Here is a 19648-nt window from a genome sequence, read left to right as displayed (position 1 = left end):
AGGGGTTACCAGGTCCGAGGTTATTTGCGCTACTGAGAGAGAGTGCAACACTGCCTGCAGAGGAGCAGGGAAGGGAAAGTCAGCCCTCCACACGGCAAGGTCTGAGAAGATTCAGTTACTTCCTGGGTCCCTTCCATCTCTGTATGTCTCCTCTTCTAAACTGAATTCCTTGGAATGGTTAAATATGTGTGTAAGGATTTGTGGGAGGGAGTCCTAGAGGAGTCTCTTAGCACTTGTGGTCTTCATCCCATTTAGCATTATTTAAGCCCCATAACTTAATAGACGTTATTGGAACATCAGAGACTGGTGAGGGAAAGTTCCAGGGCTAGTCATGGCCTGTAATTCCCAGCTTTTCCCTGTGAAGATGATGCCAGACCTTTTGGGAGAGGTGTCCACAGCAAGTTCTTGTTGTTCCCCGAGGCTGTTTGTCAGTGGGATGGAATAACAGAGCAGAGAGAGTTCCGTGGGCTCAGCTGGCACCATGGCTCCAAAGTTCTACTGGAAGACCAACGTGAGGAGAGAGAGGGTTGTGCTTATGGAACCACGTCTGTTTGTGTGTTTTGATTTATTCACCCAAACCTTTCCACTCCAACCAATGACCAAAAATAGTATTGATTTGTGTTACTTAGTATATATTTGTCCCATATGACATAAGCTAGATGATGTCTGGGATGTCTCATCCCTCTTCTGGTGGACCCAGAGTGGCTATAGGTAGTACAAGGACCCAGTGGAACTGGGGGTCTCGAGCCTTCACTTAGAAGGAGAATGGGTTGGGCTGACTAGGTGCTTAAGCCACGATAGGCATCTCCTCCCACAGCCTTCCACCCTGGGGAGGGGTCATGGTGGCAGTGTGGGGCGGAAAGTGGAATAAGGTGCTGGAGTTCTGCTTGGTGCTCTGGGCCTTCAGTCAGGAAAGGCAAAGCATGGGCGTCTGGATGGCTTCTCCCAGGAAAGGGTGTTTGATAGTCTGTGAGAGGCCCTCCCTGGGCAGCGAGGGCAGCAGGAGAATTGGACCTCATTGCTGCTGGTTCTGCAACTAAGTTCTGAGTGGTGTTCACTGTACACTGTGGGGCAGGGAGAGTCTTTGTACTTGCACCTCTGAGTTTCGACCCGTGGAACTGTCTGTGGTCAGCTCAACCCAAAAGTATTAGAGCAGGGATTCTAAAGCTTTTGGGGGTCAAGTACCCCTTTTAGAAGCTAAAAATCATGGATACTTTATCTGGAAAAATACTCACATAAACATGCTGGAGCACACCAGTGATTTTGTAGGCAATATTTGGGGGTCTTTGGAAGGCACAGAAGCTCACCCACAAACCCTCTTAGGATAGTAGTTCTCAATTATCATTAGTGTTATTGTTATTACTATTGTGCCTACATGCTGCACGCAATAATTTTCACTGCATGTGCTGACATCGGTGGAGGGTGGGCAGACAGCCCTGTGGGGATGGGGAAGGACAAGTGCAGTTTGAACAGTCAGTGGCCAAGGAGCACATGGCTGGGTTAAGAATACCTGGCATAGGGACACCTGGGTGGCTCAGTTGGTTAGGCTGCTGCCTTTGGCTCAGGTCATGATCCCAGCGTCCTGGGATCGAGTTCCACATCGGGCTCCTTGCTCGGCAGGGAGCCTGCTTCTCCCTCTGCCTCTGCCTGCCACTCTGTCTGCCTGTGCTCGCTCTCTCTCTCTCTGACAAATCTTAAAAAAAAAAAAAAAAAAAGAATACCTGGCATAGAGGGTCATTTACGTTGCTTGGAAGGTAGAGAGTTGCGAGGGATTTCTCCTTCCCCAGACATTTCCTGGCACCTTGCCTGCATTCCGTAGAAGGAACTTAGGGGATATGCCATGAGTAGGAGGGTACTGGGCATGATGTCTGGGTTTCTCTTGATATTCTCTACTTGCAGTATTTGCCTCTGCTCACCCCGGAGAACCCTAATACCTGTGCCCAGAAGCTTCCTGAGAGTGTGGGTGTGGCCCAGCGGGTGGAAGCACTACTACCTGCAGTCCCGGCGCCCCATCCTCACTGCATTTGCAGTCTCCTGGGGAAGGTGGGAAGGCTAATGACTCATTATGCCAGCAGTTAGTCACATTACTGAGGCACGTGATTCCCTCTAGGACTGGTGCCACCTGCTGCCACTCTGGTCACGTTCAGTGCTGCTTCTCTGCCCCTGAAACGGGGAGTGCAACCCCAGGAAATGGTCACCACTTTCCTATCAGTGCTGCAACCCCAGGATCAAGAGACCGGGTCTCTCTCACCTGTGCACAGGGCCACACAGGACCTCCAGGGACCAAGGGGACAGCCATGGAGTAGAGTATGTGGACACTTAAGGAGAGATTCTCCCACATGCCCCATACACACGTGGTATGTGTAGGTATATCCATCTGTATACACATGGGCACACACATGTGTGAACATGCTGGGAGGGAAAGGCTGTGCCTTGTAAAATAAAGTCCTCTGGGACCTGAGCAGGGAAGAGCCCCAGAGGAAGCTCCTAGGAGAGGGAGGGTCATGCCTTATTTCCCCTGGGTTCGACCTACCGGTCGGTCCCCAGGACTCTTTCCAACCTCTTGACTTCAATACAAGAGAGGGTCAGACACAACTCATAGGACAGCAGTGACTGCCTGTCAGTACTGAAAATGAGAACAAAAACCAGATGAGAACCTGGGATCAGTGGTTATTTCCCAAGGCCAGGGTTCATATTCTAATGACCCTAGGCACAGTCAAGCTGATGGGACCTTAATTCCCCTCTTCCTGAGAGAACAGCATCTCCACCTACCTCTGGGCAGCCTGTGATTCCCTCTCTCCTCTTCCTGCCAGGGAGAGTCTTGCAAAAACCCAGTCCTTGGAGGTTAACCATGGAACAGGATCTCGCTAAAAAGGGTTGAGGACTCAGGCACCCGACAAGGACAGAGTACCTCCTGCGTGCCAGACTCATGCAAGGACTTTACTCAGTTCATCCTGTGTGACGTTTCATGCCAGTCCTAAGAAGTAGCCCCATTTCATAGGTGAAAACAGGCTCAGAGTTTTCCCCCACATTTCCCAGGGGTGGTGAGTGGCCATGTGCTAAGCTCCAGACCCTGTTCTGACTCCCACCTCTGTCATAGCACTGTTGTCAGTCCGTATAGAAAGAACACCTGTGTGACATGAGGGGACCCCTCTTTCTTCTACCTATGGGGCCCCCCAACACACCTGGAAGAAGTGAAAGGGCCTGGGCCAGGGTTTAGGATCCTGGGTCGTGGTTCTGGCTCTGCCACTGCATGACTATGATCAACTCCCTTCCTCTTTCTGGGCCTTTCCCTCCTCATAATGGGTGAGCACCCCCCATTCATACTAATATTTTTAGACTCTGCACATGCCTGGGGCAACTCCCCACTCTTTCCCCCCAAGTCCTTCTTTCCTTCCTGCAGGATCCAGATGGGGGTAATAAACTAGCCCCTAAAAACATGAATGAGTAAAGGGAAATCCCTGCCAGCATGGGAAATAGAAATCTCTCGCTCTTGGCTGCAGGGCTCATCAATAATTCAGGAGCCATTGTTGGGTGTGATCTCTGCCGCGGCCTCATCAATATTTCACCTCCTTCCCAGAGCCCTGTTCCTTAGCAACCACATCATCCATGCTTTCCAGGAGGGCTGCCAGGCTGTGTGCTCCCTGCAGCCCCTGTCCTGTCGGGACTGTCCATGCTTGACCTTGTGGGCGGGGGAGGAGCCACTGGAACTGGCAGCTTTGGTCCTCACAGTCCTGGGGGAGTGCTGCACACAGGAAGCATGAGGCATGTACATACCAGGCAAGGGACAGGGAGAGTGATGTTATGGCATGTCAGCCCCTGAAGGTCCACCCTGGGCAGGGACGGAGAGACAGGGAGGGGAATTTCGGAAGGAGGTCAGGGCATATGGTCCTGGCCTGCCCCTCTCCCTCATCCCAGCATGGGTCAGGGCCTGCCCGTACTCCGTACTCCACTCTCCCTTTCCCCCTTGCACCCAAGCTCAGATGCTGGTTTTCTCTGCGGCTCAGGTGCAGTGGAGGCTTGCCTCCTTCATCAGCTGAGACGGCGTGCTGCTGGCTTCCTGCGCAGTGATAAGATGGCCGCCCTGTTCACCAAGGTGGGGAAGACGTGCCCGGTGGCTGGGGAAATTTGCCACAAGGTACAGGAGCTACAGCAACAAGTGGAGAGCAGGTGAGCCCTGGGCTGGCTCCTCCCATCACGCCCCTCTGCTCCTTGCACTTGGCATTTGCTGCTTCCCAGGCTGGATTCCTGGGCTCATTTTTTGCAGGATCCCTGGGGTGAGAGACCAGTCTCAGGGTGGGGGTTGGCTCCTTTTGGACACAAGCCCCCATGTCAACTCCTCATCTTCATCACCCCTCTGGGTTCTTGTGGCACCAAACTCTGCTCCTAGCGCTGCCTGTCTGGGGCTTCCCCCCAGACCCTCCATTTCTGAAGCCTACGATCTCTTTGCAGGAAACCCTCAGCAGGCAACCAGGATGCCCTGCGGAGACAGGGCTCTGCCGGCGGGAAGGCCCCAGCACTCAGCCTGCAGGCTTTAAAGCACATATGGGTGCGCACAGCACTCATCGAGAAAGTGCTGGACAGGGTCATGCAGTACCTTGTAGAGAACTGCAGGTGACTGCCCCATCCCCCAGGCAGCCCACCCCGGGGCCCACCTCCCGAGCAGTCCTTCAGCCCGATCCTTCAGCATGCATGATTGTCCCTAGCAGTGTCTAGGCATGCCCCATCTTCCCCTCTCGCATCCGGAAAGCATAGACCACACTGTGCTCCCCACAGAGCTCAGTCCTTGTGGACTCATTTCTTATTAGTGACTCCCATGAAAGGGTCTTTGTGGGAATGTCCATACTTGGTCGGCTTGACTGTCCTGGAATGAGCCCCCTCTCTCTCTCCCCCTGGCAGCAAGTACTACGAGAAGGAGGCGTTGCTATCAGATCCTGTGTTTGGCCCCATCTTGGCCTCTCTTCTAGGTGAGCCTGAGAGCAGAGAAGCCTGTGCTGGGCCGGTGGGGACTGAGGGGCAGGTGCTGAAGGGGCCGCATCCGAGCTAACTGTCCCTGTCTCCACAGTGGGACCCTGTGCCTTGGAGTACACCAAGCTCAAGACAGCTGATCATTACTGGACTGACCCGTCTGCGGATGAGCTGGTCCAGAGGCATCGTATCCGGGGTCCCCCTAATCGCCAGGACTCCCCTGCAAAGCGCCCAGCCCTTGGAGTAGGTATCCCTCTCCCCACCCCTTATACTTATCCAGGCTATGCCCATGGCCCTGTAGGAAAGGGCGGCTTGGCCTCCGTGTTCCTTGCAGACATAGGCTGAACCTTAGAGATGCATCAAGGTCATGGCTACCGCAGGAGAGGAGAGCCTTTTATCCCTGCTGGCACTCACATAAACGCCAGGAGCACACCAGTGGCTCGTGGCTGGAGGGTGGCCGAGAGCAGACCCGGGACAGAATGGACCCCTGGGTCAGCTAGAGAGGGTCTGTGTGGAAGCCTTGTGTTGTCTGAGGCAGATATCCTGGGGCTGCGGGCTGAGCTGTGCCTTCCTGTTTAGATCCGGAAGCGGCATTCGAGTGGCAGCGCGGCAGAGGACAGGTTGGCTGCCTGTGCTCGTGAGTACGTGGAGTCCCTGCACCAGAATTCAAGGACACGGCTTCTCTACGGCAAGAACAACGTGCTGGTGCAGCCGGTAAGAAACTGAATGCCCTCTTCTCCCTCTTCAGAAAGGCCCAGGACTGGAACCTTCCAGTAACATGTGTCCCCTTCCTCAGGGGCTTGACTATAGAGAAGTAAGTGGGACCCCCTCCCGCTCCCCCTTACTTTGCTCTCATATGCCCTGTGTCCAGCATTGAGCTGGCAGCAGCCGACTCTGTTAGTTGGCATCTGCACTGCTAACTGAGAAGCAGGCTGTCCAAAGATGGGAATGGCAGCCTGATGGCAGGGTGAACTCCTAGCTTGGGTAAGGCTGGCCCAGGACATACCTGGTATTCAGGAGGCTGACAGAACAGAGAACAGAGCCAGTAGCCCCAGGCCAGCCAGGGAGAGGAGGGACCCACATCTGCATGCAGCTCATGTTCTCCCCTCCCTCCTCCTGGCCTCCATTCCAGGGTCCTGGGACTGTGCTAACTCGGGCTCCCCAGCTCCCGCCTGGAGCTTAGGTCTCAGAGGCCTCTCCTGGGAGTCTTAGCACCTTGTCACCTCTGCCTTCTGCTGTGTTTCCTCCCCACAGAAGGAGGACATGGAGGCCGTCCCTGGCTACCTCTCCCTGCACCAGGCTGCAGAGAGCCTAACTCTGAAGTGGACCCCCAACCAGCTCATGAACGGGACTCTGGGGGACTCCGAGCTGGAGAAAAGGTGGGGGCTCTGGGACTCCAGGCAGGGGGGTGCACAGACTCCGCTTGCTCCAGGAGGCAGGCCTCACTCCTATCCTGATGCCAAGAATTGCAGGAATAGGCTGCCTAGAGAGAGTCCCAAGCTCTCTAAGATCAAGCCAGGCCTGGGCATGAAGAGGTTGGCCTGAGCCAAGCTCGAGGCAGCTGAGACTGCTAGGCTCTGTGCCATAACAGCACAGGCCCAGATGGACATGCCTGGGCGAGGTCACTTCTCGGCCACAGTCCTCCTGTCTTCAGGGTCATTTCACAGGTTTTGGCAGTGGGAAATGAAGAAAGTGGGATGACTGGTCTCGCGACACAGTGACATCGATCTGGTTGCTTTCCAGCGTTTACTGGGACTATGCCCTGGTTGTTCCCTTCAGTCAGATCGTCTGCATCCACTGCCACCAGCAAAGTGAGCCTCCCTTGTCCTGGGCACAGGGTTGAGGACAGAGAGAGACAGCCCCTTCCCGGCCACATGCTGTACAGGGCCCATTGGGTGTCCTGGCCTCCTCCTGTCATGCCCATGCGTCCGGTCGGGAGGCCTGGCTGACTGGGTTGTGGTGGTGACCATGGGGTCTCAGAGGCCCAGCCTCACCCGTGCATGTACACCCCACAGAGAGCGGCGGCACACTCGTGCTGGTGAGCCAGGATGGCATCCAGAGGCCCCCGCTGCACTTCCCACAGGGAGGCCACCTGCTTTCCTTTCTGTCCTGCCTGGAGAATGGCCTGCTGCCCCGAGGACAGCTAGAGCCCCCGCTCTGGACCCAGCAGGGGAAGGTACCTCAGGGCTCGGGATGTGCACTTCCTTCCTTTCTGCACTGGAGTTCTTAGCGACTCCCTCGGGCAGGACCAGGGATCAGACGCTGCCCTGCACAGGCCGACCCCCCCCCACCCTTCCCTCCACAGGGGAAAGTGTTCCCCAAGCTACGGAAACGCAGCAGCATGCGGACCATGGATGTGGAGGAGATGGGCACTGGGCAGGCCACAGACTACGTGTTCCGCATCATTTACCCCGGCCACAGGCATGAGCACAGTGAGTTTCTCAACCTTCATCCATGGAGGAAGAGAGAAAGACGCTCAGGGAGGTGGGGGAGTGCCCTGTCACCCAGGAGGGGTGGCAGGCAGGGTCCACTCACCGACCAGGCCTCTCGCCAGACCTTGCCCTGCAGATCAATCCTCTGAGAAGCTGCCTCTCTTCTACCTGGCTGTCTTCCCCCACCTTGTCACCCCAAGATACTTGCCTCAGCCAGTACTGTACAGTTTTCTCTTAGCCTTTCCTGCCCTGGCCTGAGGGGGGAAAAAAAAGTGGTGAGACTAGAAAGGGAAGGTGGAGAACTCCATTCTTCCAGGGCTCACCGCCCGCCTGCCACAAGGCATCCTGGGTGTAGGATCAGTGCTTCTTTTGGGATGGCACAAGTTGTTCCTGATTCCCCCAGAGCCAGAGCCCTCCTCGGACCAGCTACTGGTCAGAGGAGCTTTAGCTGGAGTAGGGGTGCAACTGAAGGTGAAACTTGGAGCTGGTCAGGGATCCTTGGTGACTGGGGTCCGAGAGATGGCTTGGCACGCGTGGGTCCTGCCCCACCTGGACACACTCCTCTGGGCCCACAGGGCCTGTCTACGTATCTGCCAACATCAGCGTTCCCTTTCTGGTGTGAGTGCTGCTGCTCCCTGTAGGTTTCTCTGGGCCAGACTCCGAGTCTTGAGGATAAGCTCAGGGAATTTATGAGCACAGAGCATTTTTTGCCAACTGGGCCACCTGTCCCTAAATTTCCTAACTTGGGCCAATAAGTTGTCAGCAAGTTGTTTCTGCATTAGCAGACAGATGACCCAGACAGCAAACACATAGCCGTAGCCCAGATAGCCCCAACAGGCCTGATGGGCATGAGCCATGGGGGGCCGTTGGACCCCCCTCCCAGAGGTGCTTAACTAGGAGCCACACCTTATGTCAGAACGTGTTTGCAAACCTGCCGTTTAATCTTGGGCTGCTGCTCAGCTGAGATGACCCACGTACCCTCTTTAAGCCTTGGCATCTCTCAGTTCTGGTCACTTTGCTTTAAGGACTGTGTCCCCAGAGGGCAAGCCAGGGCACCCAGGAACTGAAACCCAATGGAGTCACTCGGGCTCCTCGTATGCAGCTCTGGGCAAACCTTGACGAAGTTTGGATTTATAGTGTCAGGAGGGGGATTTGGGGTAATTTGCAGATTTGGTTCAGCCTGACCATGACGTGAGCTGGAGATCGATCAGGATCCATCTGCCAGCAGTTGTGCCAGCTCTGGCCAGGGCTGGGGAACTCATGAGCTGCCTGCCTGTCCCCACTGGTCCCTGTCTTTCACTCCCCTTGCTCCCCCGTCAGTTCTCCATCTTCTGTTCTTCCTAGACAGGGCCTCCTTCCACGGAGCTCTGGAGCTGCCACCTTGCCCTCACTCTCTTCCACACTGTCCGCAGTAAATAATTCAGAGAGCTCTCGGTCCCCCAGCCCATTCTCAGCGCCAGCAGGTTCAAGGCGACCCAGACTCTCTGGCCCCCTGCCTGCAAGGAGGGAGTCTGGTGCCTCCCGCCAGGACCGGGTGCTCATGCCTCTGCCTCTCTCGCCGTTCTCTTTGAGCAGTCACTATTAACTACCACCACCTAGCGGCCAGCCGCGCGGCCTCGGTGGACGATGATGAGGAAGAGGAGGATAAACTGCACGCGATGCTCTCAATGATCTGCTCGCGGAACCTCACAGCTCCCAATCCGATGAAAGGTTTTTATCCCTCCCCCGCCCACCGCCCCGCCCCCTGGCCCACCTGCCACCCTCCGCAGGGGCTCGGCCGGCAGTGTTGGCGTTATGGGACTGGGGTGGTCCCCCAGCAGGAGGCAGGTCAGGGTGGGTGGAAAGAGGAGCTGTCAAGAAGAGGGGATGGTACAAAGAGCAGGGGGCTCAGGGCTCCCCATAGAGTCTGTAAGGGAGAGGGCTTCATGCCCGAGAGGGAGGATCCTCTGATAGGAAGATCAGACCATCTGGTTGCCTCTCAGGAACCCGGAATGTCTTTCCAAGCACTGTACCTGGGGTCATGCTGGCAAACCTGAGGCAGTGTCTCTCTCTTTCTCCCTTACTGGCTGGGAAGACTGGCCTCCTGGCCCTGTACCTCTGACTTGTGACTTAACAGAAACAGGATAGAGGTACAGGCCCCTCCCCAGCAGGGGTGAGGGCTCGACAGCTCACCTGAATGAGTCCCTAGCTCAAGCGAGGGTTTGGAGCCACAGCTGAAGGGTAAACCCAGTGAGGCTGTTGGCTCCAGCAGGTACTGCCTGGTGCTTCAGCATACAATCTAGAAATAAACGTGCCAGAGATCTAAGACAGGTGTTTCCCACCCTCCCAAACCTCAGAGCCACAGATCACAGAGGAGGTCCCTTCATTGTAAACGACCCAGCACAGTGCCCAGAGCTCCTTGGCATTGGTTCCTCTGTCCACCACCCATCTTTCTTAGCACAGAGATAGGTCGGTAGAGAAGGAGAAACCCACTCTTTACAGAGTGACTTGGCCAGGTAACCTAGGAAGTTGAGGCCAGGATGCTCAGGGAAAACTGGTTATGAAAGGGTTGGGGCCTGCTTTCTTGGAGTTTAAGGGAACTTCTCCATCCCCACCCATTCCTGTGCCATAGAATTAATTTCTTCTCCCCTTTTCCTGACCCTACAGAGGGTATCTAAGAATATGTGACATGCCCTTTATGCTTCCACAAACTTCTGCCAAACAGCCCAGTTCCTTAGCCCAGACACCAAATCAGCAATGAGCTACCCGCCCCCAACCTCCACTCCCTGGGAAACTAAGTCTGTGGCCTAGAACCCACCTAGCACACCCTCAGCACAGCCCTAGCAGCTGCCCCCTATCTGCCACATGCCTGCCCTTGTGCCCTGCCTCCCTTGTAGCCCTCCTGGACAGGTCCCCCCGGGTAGGAGTGCAAGGGAGCCTCACTTCTGATATTGTCTGCACACAGCTCGCCATCTGGTTCCTTGCAAACCTGGGCTCAGGGCTGCTTATTTACAGGCTAAGGTATTTGGAGCAGTGTAGGAAGGCTGAGTCAGGAAGGACAAGGATCCTTTTCCTACAGCGTGAGTGGATATCAAGCTGGAGGCTTGGGGGGGGGGTCCCACAGAGCCCTTGTCTTGGCAGACTTGGCGTTAGGAAGCCTAACCCTAACCAGTCTTAGGGCCGAGGCTTCCAGGGTCAGAGAAGCCTCCATGCCTATGGAGCCCAGAGGCCTCAGGCCTCGTCTGGGCTTTCTCTTGGGGGAAATCGGGAACCAGACCAACCCAGTATACAGGCCCTGGGCCCCCAGTACTTGGGAGGGGAGAGGAGGCAGGAGAGGAGAATTGGCAGGTGGTTGGGGTTGTGATGGGAGCTCCTACCCCTGCCCCAGTCCGTAATGACAACACTGTCGAGTCCGTTCTACTAGCCGTTGCTTTTCAGGCCTGCCACATGCTTGACTTGTGCATGTGAATCAAGGGACGGGTGTCCAGACTCTCCTCCCCTTCCCCCCACCTCTCCTCCTCCTCCTGCTTCCTCCCCACAGAGCAGAGATGCTGTTCACTCTAATTCTGCTCCAGGCCAGGCACCTTTCACTCGGAGTCTTAGGGGCTGTGGGGTTCAATCATCCTGATCGTTTTTGCTTCATACTTTCCTCATGCTCAGAGGAGAGAGTCAGAGTCAAAGCTGGCCCAGCAGATCCCCCAATCCCCCCCATGTCCAGCCTGCTGCCCCTCACCCAGTCACTCCAGAGCTCCAGCTGTCTGCACTGGGTTAATTCAGAGATGCAGTGTTCAATGCTGGCTGGTTCAGCTCCTTCCTGGAGAATTAAGGTGAAGAGCATTGACCCAGGAGTCTTGCCTTGGTTGGGCCCTACTTTTGGGGCATGAGCTTGTTTCCCTATGTGCCCACCGTTCATCCTCTGCACCTGTCGCGCCCCCACCCTCACCCCCGCCTGCCCGCCTGTTGCCTGCTGCCTGCTTGGCTGGGCCTGTTCCCACCCTCCCTCTCATGACTGGCCTTTCTCTTGCCTGTTGCAAGGGCAGGAGCTGGGCTCCTGCCCCACTGAACCTGCATTTGTCCCTTCCCTCTTCTTCCCAGTTTTGGGCATGGCTTGCAACTCCTCACTCCCAGAGCCGCAGCCCTTTCCACACTGAGTATGTTCCCTTAATTTGCCTCCTGGTGGAGCTGAAGGGCCAGGTAGCTACAAAAATCCCAGCTGTGGGTCTGAGAAGAGAGCCTCAGGCCAAGACAGGGCATCTCCTGAGGGGATTGGAGGGGGCTTGGCTCTGCCCTCCCCACCAAGGCTCACTCTGACAAAAATCGGGCCTAGGTCTGCTCCAGACTCCTAGCAGGCCAGGGCCCAGGCTGTGATTCATATGAAAAAGTACTGCTTGAAAAAAGTTTCTTTGTACTTCGACTTACAGCTGTCTTTCCTTCTTCTTCCCTCTTCTGTGCTATCCCGTTCTCTCCTGGCTTCATCTCCTGGTCCTTACGCTTTCTGCCCTCACTTTGCTTCGTCTTTGTGACTCACGGAGTCCCCTGCAGGCGGTGTTCTGCCCCACTTGGGCCCTAGAAACTCTCAAGGGTCTTGAGTTCTGACTCAGACCAGCTGGGCTGACTGAAAGGCTCCATCTGCTGGTGGCATAGATGTGTCCAGGGAGCCATCTTCTGAGGCTGCACTGGGCACGTTCTTCTGGGTGGTGGAACTAGGTGCCCAGCCACCGCCCCACAATGGCCTGACAGCTGGGACTTTTGCCCTTCCTGCCAGCTCACCTGTGTGCGTGGAGGAGGCTGCCATGCTCAGTGCAGTCTGGCTGGGTGAGGCTGGAGAACTCAGGGGGAACCTGTGTGAGTTGGCAGCAAGGGCACCTAGCTGGGTGGGGGAACACTGCTCCTCCTTAACCTGTGACAGGTTCTAGAACCCTCAGAGGGGTAAGGTCTGGCGACCGGGACGAGTGGCTCAGGGATCCTCAGGAGCTCTGATCAGTGGAGACTCCTGATGTGGAAAGGTTCCAAGGCTTGCCACATTCCTGGCACCTTCCTGCCCAGCTCAGAGTTTGTCCAGGACGACCAGGCTGAATCGTCGAGGGCAAAGCCAGCTGGCAGCGTTTTAAAGAGCTTAGGCTTTTGCTCCTTTTTTTTTTTTTTGCTCCTCCCTCTAGAAAAACAAATGTTTTTTTCCATCGCCAATAGCAAGATGGCGAGAACAGACACAAGTATCCACAACTCAGACCAAGTATTTTATCACATGCAGAAAGACTAGGCGGAGGGTGGGAAGCATCAGGCACCCTCTCTCTCCACCATTTCCATCTCCGGGCTCTGGACCAGGCAGGTGCCACCTTGGTGGTTTTCTACCAATGGGTGACTTCATGCTGCAGCTCTGGGCACAGAGGTGGGCATGCCATAGGGTGCTAGTGGGGAGGGAGGCCCGCCAGGCCCTGACCATGGCCCCCTTCCTGTCCTCAGATGCTGGTGACATGATCGAAATGCAGGGCTTCGGGCCCAGCCTGCCAACCTGGCACCTGGAGTCCCTGTGCAGCCAGGGCTCCTGTCTCTTCTGCTCCACCCGCAGCTCCCCATATGCCACTCCCAGCCACTGCAGCTGTGTCCCCGACCGGTGAGTGGGCCCTGTGGCTGGGTCTGCCTGCGTGCATTCTGCCCTTAGTGGCTGTGTCACTTGTCTGACGGGGTGGCCTCAGGCTGGACAGACGGTTCAATTTCCCTTCTGCTACCTATGTAGCTTTGACGTGTTACTGAGTCACTGTGAGCCTCTATGTCTCTGAGCCTCTGTTTCCTCATCTGTAAAATGGGAATAATAGAACCTCCTTTCTAAGGTACTTGTGAGGACCAAATGAGGTGTGTGACTCAGTGCCCAGAGCTGTGCCCCACACACAGTAGGTACTCAGCATGCAGGTGCTCTCCTTCCCAATGTGTACAGGGACTCTGCCGTCAGGCTGTGCATCTGAGGGCGCACATCAGATATCTGGGCACTGCCAGGGTATATGGATGGCATTTGTGTGAGGGCCACACGCCAGCCCCTGATGCTTTCACAGGCTGTTCTCTTCTACCTGTTAACTTCATTTTTTGCCTGTGACTCCTCATGACCCTGAGATGGTTCTCTATTTTCACCTGAGGAAACCAAGATTCACTAACATGAAGTGAAGTTAGTTGCTCAAAATCTCTTGGGTGGTTGGGGGCCAGGCTAGGTCCCCAGTAGCTCCATCTAGGGTGACTTACAGACCCAGGGAGGCCACAGATGTGCTACTGGGCAGCTGGTCCTACTCCTCATACCACCCGAGCACCTTACCTGCCCCGAGGCCAGAATGTCCTCTCTCAACTTCCTCCCACCAGAGGGGCCAGTGCCCTCCCCTCTGAGCCAGGTTATTTCCACAGGTTGCCCCTCAGGCTGCTGTGTGAGAGCATGAAGAGGCAGATCGTGTCCCGGGCCTTCTATGGCTGTGAGTGTAGGGTGAGGTGGGGCCAAGAGCAGGGAGAGCTGGGGGAGGCACCATTGTCATGGGTCCTGGCTACCTCTGCCCCCCACAGGGCTGGCCTACTGCCGCCACCTGTCCACGGTACGGACCCATCTGTCAGCGCTGGTGCATCACAACATCATCCCTCCCACCCGGCCCCCGGGGGCCTCAGGGGGCCTCACCAAGGATGTGTGGAGCAAATATCAGAAGGACGAAAAGGTGCACACACTGAGGAGCTAGGGCCAGAGGCTGGGTCAAAGGGCTGAGGGTGGGGGGCAGGCAAAAGCAACAGCGAGTATGGGGCAGGCTGCCCTGGGAGTAGCTCTCATTGACCAGATGGGCATTCAAGTAAAATGTAATAGAGGTTGGGACTGAGAGCCTTGGGGTGGCCCAGGTCATGGTGGAATCTCAGACAGCTGGGTCTGTGGGCTTCTGTGGGAAGGGGGATGGACGGATCCTAGTCTGCTTCCACATTATTCTGAAACCTCGGGCAAATCTCTGTTGCCTGTCCTGGAAGGAAAGGAGGTTGAACTGGATCTCTTCAGCTGTGATCTGGGGCAGGGCTGGCCTGGGCTTCAGTGGCATGACAGAATCACTGTCCCCAGCCCCCCATGGGAGGAATGGAGGCAGGGTCACCCCGTGGGGCTGTAGTGACCACGGGGGCTCTACGGTCTTTCCTTCCCGGGTGCCTCAGAACTACAAGGAGCTGGAGCTGCTCCGGCAGGTTTACTATGGGGGCGTGGAGCACGAAATCCGTAAGGACGTCTGGCCCTTTCTGCTTGGCCACTACAAGTTTGGCATGAGCAAGAAAGAGATGGAGCAGGTAAGGGGAGCCCACTCCCATGGGGTAGAGAGATGGGGAGCTGGGCCAAGGGGCCCCAGGGAGGGGCCTCTCAAGCCTGGCCCCTTCCCAGCTGGAAAGAAATATGGCAGAGGAAGGTGTTAGCAGAGTAGCCCTGCTGTCTTCACCGCTAGGCCCAATCCTGGTCTCCAGCTGTCCTGGGGCGCTCCCCCACCTCCGTGGTCGTGGTGTGCTCTCGGACAGGTGGACTCAGCTGTGGCAGCAAGGTACAAGAGGGTGCTGGCCGAGTGGAAGGCCTGCGAGGCAGCGGTGAGGCAGCGCGAGCGGGAGGCCCAGCCAGCCACGCTCACCAAGTTCTCCTCAGGCAGCAGCATCGACAGCCACGTTCAGCGCCTCGTCCACCGAGATTCCACCATCAGCAATGACGTGAGCCTGATGGGACCTGGGGGAGCTGGGGGCAGGGGCCTCTGGCGTTCTATAGGATTAAGGTGGAGTCCTGAGCACCAGCCTGAACTCTAGGAGTCACTGGGAGAATGGCTTAATGTGTCTTGTGTGTCATTTTCTTCTGCTGAAAAGCCAGCTGACGGTCCCCCTGCCGCCCACTTCTCTGAGTGTCGCAGGAATAAAATGAGATAGTGCACTGTGTTCTGTTTTAATGGACAAACGGGGAAAGAAGCTTGGGTCAGGATTTAGGGAAGTCCTCCTTCCTTGTAGAGAGATCTTTCAAAGCTAGAAACAGGCAGCCCAGGGTTGGAGACCCAGGTCCATGGCCAGTGAGATGAGCAACTCCTTTTCTCTGGGGCTTCGTGTCCACCTCTTAGCTCTGCTGTCCTCTGACCGTGGAGTTTTCACCAAGAGCTGTTGATCAGAGACCAGGACAGAGGGCTCCCATCGGCATCTACTGGCAAGACTATCCCCCCAACCCCACCATCCACCATGGTGTCCTCTGTTCCCTATAGAACTTACGGTGCAAAGCTAGTTCAGAGCTTACGTAGTTCTCCTGGCCTCACCCTAGCCTTTAGATGAACAGCGAGTTCCACACTATGGCTCCTGGGCCAAACCAGAAACAATAAGAAATTCCTATTCTTTGACTAACTTATGCTTTTTCCCTTTAAATTGTCTCTCTAGATAATGTCTAGTCTTGTTACTTTACTAAATCCTTGCACTAACGGAGAACTGAAGCTGGAACAAGACTTAAAGAAATATAACCACCAAGAGAATTCTTTGCACTCCTTTCTATGTGCCTTATTCTTACTCCCCTGTTCGTGAGCGTGCTCCCTCTCTCTGCCTTTGGGTTCTGTGCCTTCCCGGGTCTGTACTGGTGCCCCCGCTGCTTAGCCCACGAGCAGGAATAGCTTTCCTTGCTGACACTGACGCAGGGCTCTGTGCTGCCTTTCCTGATTCTAACCCAATGCCTTATGCTTGTTGCCAGAGAGAAAACTCCTTTTAGCGTCCCTTTCCCTACATAGTCCAAATAGAAAATCTGTATACATATAGTCTGTATATGTCTCTTTTCTTTTTCATAGGACTTGTCCATATTGGCAGACTGTTACAAATCTAGAACAGGTTATCTTTCACTTCTTTAAGCCCCCCTCCTAAGCTTGTGTGAATCTCCCATAACTGATTAGGCTAGAGAAGATTCCTGTCTTGTTCTGCTAAATGTCCAATTCTGAACATAGGAAGAACCTGTTTTCCTCACACCTCCAGCCTGCTGCCCTTTGGGCTGCCCCAGCAGCCACCCCAAGGCTGGGGGTAGCCTTCATTCGTGCGCAGCTCTCCGGACCCAAGGCCGCCTTGTGACTTAGGTGTTTGGAGATCTACACGTGGCTCACGTTGGCCATCCAGTGTCTGAGCCTCCAGTTCCCCTTCCCTGTGGCCACTACAGGAAGTCCTGGCATGCTTCCCACCTTTTCTCAGGCCCCAGAGAGAGGCCCAGGAGGGGGACTAGATAGGGCTAAATATGGTGTCTTTCCGCTTCCCTGGAGCCTGATCGCTTTCCAGCTGGTTGCCTGGGTCAGAAGGGGAGGCAAGCCGGGTGGAGGTGCATTGTGGAGGCCAGGACAAGGCCCGGTTCAGACCCCAGGAAGGAGACTGAGGGAATGGGCTGGAGTAGGGGTATGAGCCCCACCATCTCTTCACCACCACCAGGTATTTCTCTCTGTGGATGACCTGGAGCCCCCACAGCCCCCAGGCACTGAAGACTGCAGACCGGAGCCTGCGCAGGAGCTAGGAGCAGGGCCCCCGGGCACTGCCGTGGTGGGACAGCAACAGTCCGTGGAGTTTGACTCTCCGGACTCAGGACTGCCATCCTCTCGCAATTACTCCGTGGCCTCGGGCATCCAGTCGAGCATAGACGAGACGCAGAGCATGGGCTTCGAAGAGGAGGATGGCGGTGGGGAGGAAGACTCCAGCAGGCTGGGCCCAGCAGCCGGTGCTTTCCTGGAGCCCCCAGATGCCAGCCAGCAGAAGGCCTCACAGGCTAGCGAGCCAGAGGCAGGGGAGGAGCTGGCAGCCGTGTGTGCTGCTGCCTACACTGTATGTGGATGTTCCCCAGGCACTGTTCACAGCCAGCCCCAGAGGCCCTCCTGACCCTGACCCTGAGGCTTGGGGACAGGGGCTGGTGGGTGGCAGGTGGGGGCACCCTGACCGCCACATAGGGGGTACTAAGCCCATCCCTCGACATCCCCTGAGGGCTCTGTCCTCAGAGTCCCGGGGTTTCTGCATTCTGCTATCTAGCGGTCCCTGCCAGCCCCCACTCACTCCTGAGGCACCCCCGCTCTTTCAGATAGAATTACTGGATACTATGGCCTTAAATCTGCACCGCATTGACAAGGATGTGCAGCGCTGTGACCGCAATTACTGGTACTTCACGCCCCCCAACCTGGAGAGGCTCAGAGACGTCATGTGCAGGTGCTACACGGGGGAGGTCAAGGTGGGGAGGGGAAGATGGTTAGGTCTGGCAGGTGCCCTGCTCTTCTCCCTTGCGCTGAATCATAATTGATGCTCTCTGCCTCTGCTCTCTGCCTCTGCTCTCTGCGTTCCCTGCCGTGCTCCCCGCTTCACCCCTTTCTTTGTCTGAGGTCTGTCAATTCACAGCTTCAGCCAGACTCCTCCAGGAAACCTAGCTGATTGCCCCCTGACTGCTCCAGCCAGTTCACCATCTCTGCCTGAGCCCCCAAGGGCCTCAAGGACAGAAACCGTGAGCTCTCGACCATGGTCGTCCCAGTGTTTCAGGGTCGTAGAAAGACCGACTTCTGGGCAGGCTGCTCTAAGGACCAGCTCCCCAGGGATCCCCACAGGGTAGAGGACAGCACACCCCCATGGTGACCATACCCTTGGCTTTTCAGCTACGTGTGGGAGCATCTGGACGTGGGCTATGTGCAGGGAATGTGTGACCTGCTTGCACCGCTCCTGGTCGTCTTGGACAACGGTGAGGGACTGAGCTGGGGTGGGGGGCAGGTAGAGCACATTCCAGTGCTGTTGGGATTGGGCTGATGCCAGCCAGAGAGAGGAAAAGAAGACTGCTAGGTCTGGAAGGGTGGGGGTGTAAGCCAGCTCTGTCCTCTGGGCCACAGGACACCCCCTGTGAAGTGAGGCATGGGGGTCCTCTGCCTTGCCAGCCTCATTCCCATCTCCCCTCAGATCAGCTGGCCTACAGCTGTTTCAGCCACCACATGAAGCGGATGAGCCAGAACTTCCCCAATGGGGGTGCCATGGACACCCACTTTGCCAACATGCGGTCCCTCATCCAGGTGAGGTCAGCAGCTGCCCGTGGGCTGGGTACCAGGCACCGCTGGGCTCATCTGTCACCCACAGGGAGGCCAGGGAGCGTTCTCAACATGCCCTTTCCACATAAGCTCAGTATCTTTCATTCGAGAACCATTGTTTCAACATTACAAATTGAGGGGCAATGTCAGCATGTAAATATGGCGCTCCTGAAAATTGTGGTGAGCGGTGTGGTTGACAGTGAATTGAACACCCAGAAAGTGGTACAGTTCCACAAGGAGCACCTCCCTGAGAGCCGGCTGGGGCAGCAGAGCGCAGCCTCCACCTCAGGAGACTGGAGGGGCTCTCCCCAGGCAGCGCGCTGCTGGTGGCAGGTGGAGGGGCCTGTTGGGTGGGTGATGGTGGCCCCCAGAGTGGCGGTGGCAGCTCAGTCCCTTTTCTTTACTTCTGCAAGATCCTGGACTCAGAGCTGTTTGAGTTGATGCACCAGAATGGAGACTACACCCACTTTTACTTCTGTTACCGCTGGTTCTTGCTGGATTTTAAGAGAGGTAAGAGGTGTGGGTGGGATGGTGGGGCTGGGCTCAGGGCGGTGGGATACCCTCTCCCCCAGACTCAGTGGCTGCTAACCCTCCCTGCACTTAAGAACCACCTGGGGAGCTGGTTGGAGATGCCAGCGCCTCGGCCTCACCTGGCCCCAGCCTGAGAAAGCCTGGCTGCTTGGGCATCCACAGTTTTAAAAGCTCCTTCAGTGATTCCAAAGTGCTGCCAACAGTCACCCTCAGCCAGCGGTTCTGGGGGCTGTTTTCCAGCCAAGTTTCTCAAGCAGCAAGGCCCGTCCAAGTACAGCTGCTCTGGGTGACAAGTGTCCAAGAAGTCCATCCCTGAGGAGAAGGGCCAGGGCATGACTTTGGCCTTGGAACCCTCCTCTTGGACTAGGTTCTGTGTAGTGGGGAGACTCCCAGGACTTGGGTCCCTGGAGCTCTGTCTCCACCTTTGGCTCCATTTGGGCCCTTGGGGAGCCAGGCTCAGCCTTAGCCTCCGACTGTCCCTAGAGCTGCTCTATGAGGATGTGTTCGCTGTGTGGGAGGTGATCTGGGCAGCCCGGCACATCTCGTCAGAGCACTTTGTCCTGTTCATCGCCCTGGCCCTGGTGGAGGCCTACCGCGAGATCGTCCGCGACAACAACATGGACTTCACCGACGTCATCAGGTTCTTCAATGGTAGGAGCTGCCCCAGCCATCCTGGATGCCCCCAGTGGGAGCATGGGG

The 19648-nt window shown here is 56.2% G+C and overlaps 1 protein-coding gene across 7 annotated transcripts in view; it reads left to right on the top strand.

Moving 5' to 3' along the window:
* The window catches only part of SGSM2 (small G protein signaling modulator 2), a 35951-nt gene that overhangs the window by 14589 nt on the left and 1714 nt on the right, over positions 1-19648 (top strand). For 2 of the 7 annotated variants that reach the window (XM_032320407.1, XM_032320405.1), the window contains exons 3-23: positions 3978-4170; positions 4453-4614; positions 4900-4967; positions 5066-5211; positions 5548-5682; positions 6223-6347; positions 6712-6779; positions 6984-7144; positions 7274-7400; positions 8976-9110; positions 12843-12993; positions 13770-13834; positions 13923-14068; positions 14544-14672; positions 14895-15077; positions 16800-17186; positions 17437-17561; positions 17999-18081; positions 18294-18403; positions 18832-18928; positions 19433-19600. In XM_032320407.1, coding sequence (XP_032176298.1) covers positions 3978-4170; positions 4453-4614; positions 4900-4967; positions 5066-5211; positions 5548-5682; positions 6223-6347; positions 6712-6779; positions 6984-7144; positions 7274-7400; positions 8976-9110; positions 12843-12993; positions 13770-13834; positions 13923-14068; positions 14544-14672; positions 14895-15077; positions 16800-17186; positions 17437-17561; positions 17999-18081; positions 18294-18403; positions 18832-18928; positions 19433-19600 — 2964 coding nt within the window. Of the gene's footprint in view, positions 1-2110; positions 2308-2813; positions 3002-3977; positions 4171-4452; positions 4615-4899; positions 4968-5065; positions 5212-5547; positions 5683-6222; positions 6348-6711; positions 6780-6983; positions 7145-7273; positions 7401-8975; positions 9111-12842; positions 12994-13769; positions 13835-13922; positions 14069-14543; positions 14673-14894; positions 15078-16799; positions 17187-17436; positions 17562-17998; positions 18082-18293; positions 18404-18831; positions 18929-19432; positions 19601-19648 lie in introns of all 7 variants that reach the window. The other 5 variants (XM_032320411.1, XM_032320412.1, XM_032320406.1 and 2 more) reach the window with 5 other exon arrangements.

This window comes from Mustela erminea, chromosome 18, assembly GCF_009829155.1.
Source record: "Mustela erminea isolate mMusErm1 chromosome 18, mMusErm1.Pri, whole genome shotgun sequence".
NCBI lineage: Eukaryota > Metazoa > Chordata > Mammalia > Carnivora > Mustelidae > Mustela > Mustela erminea.
This window is presented reverse-complemented; position numbering and strand designations above follow the sequence as displayed.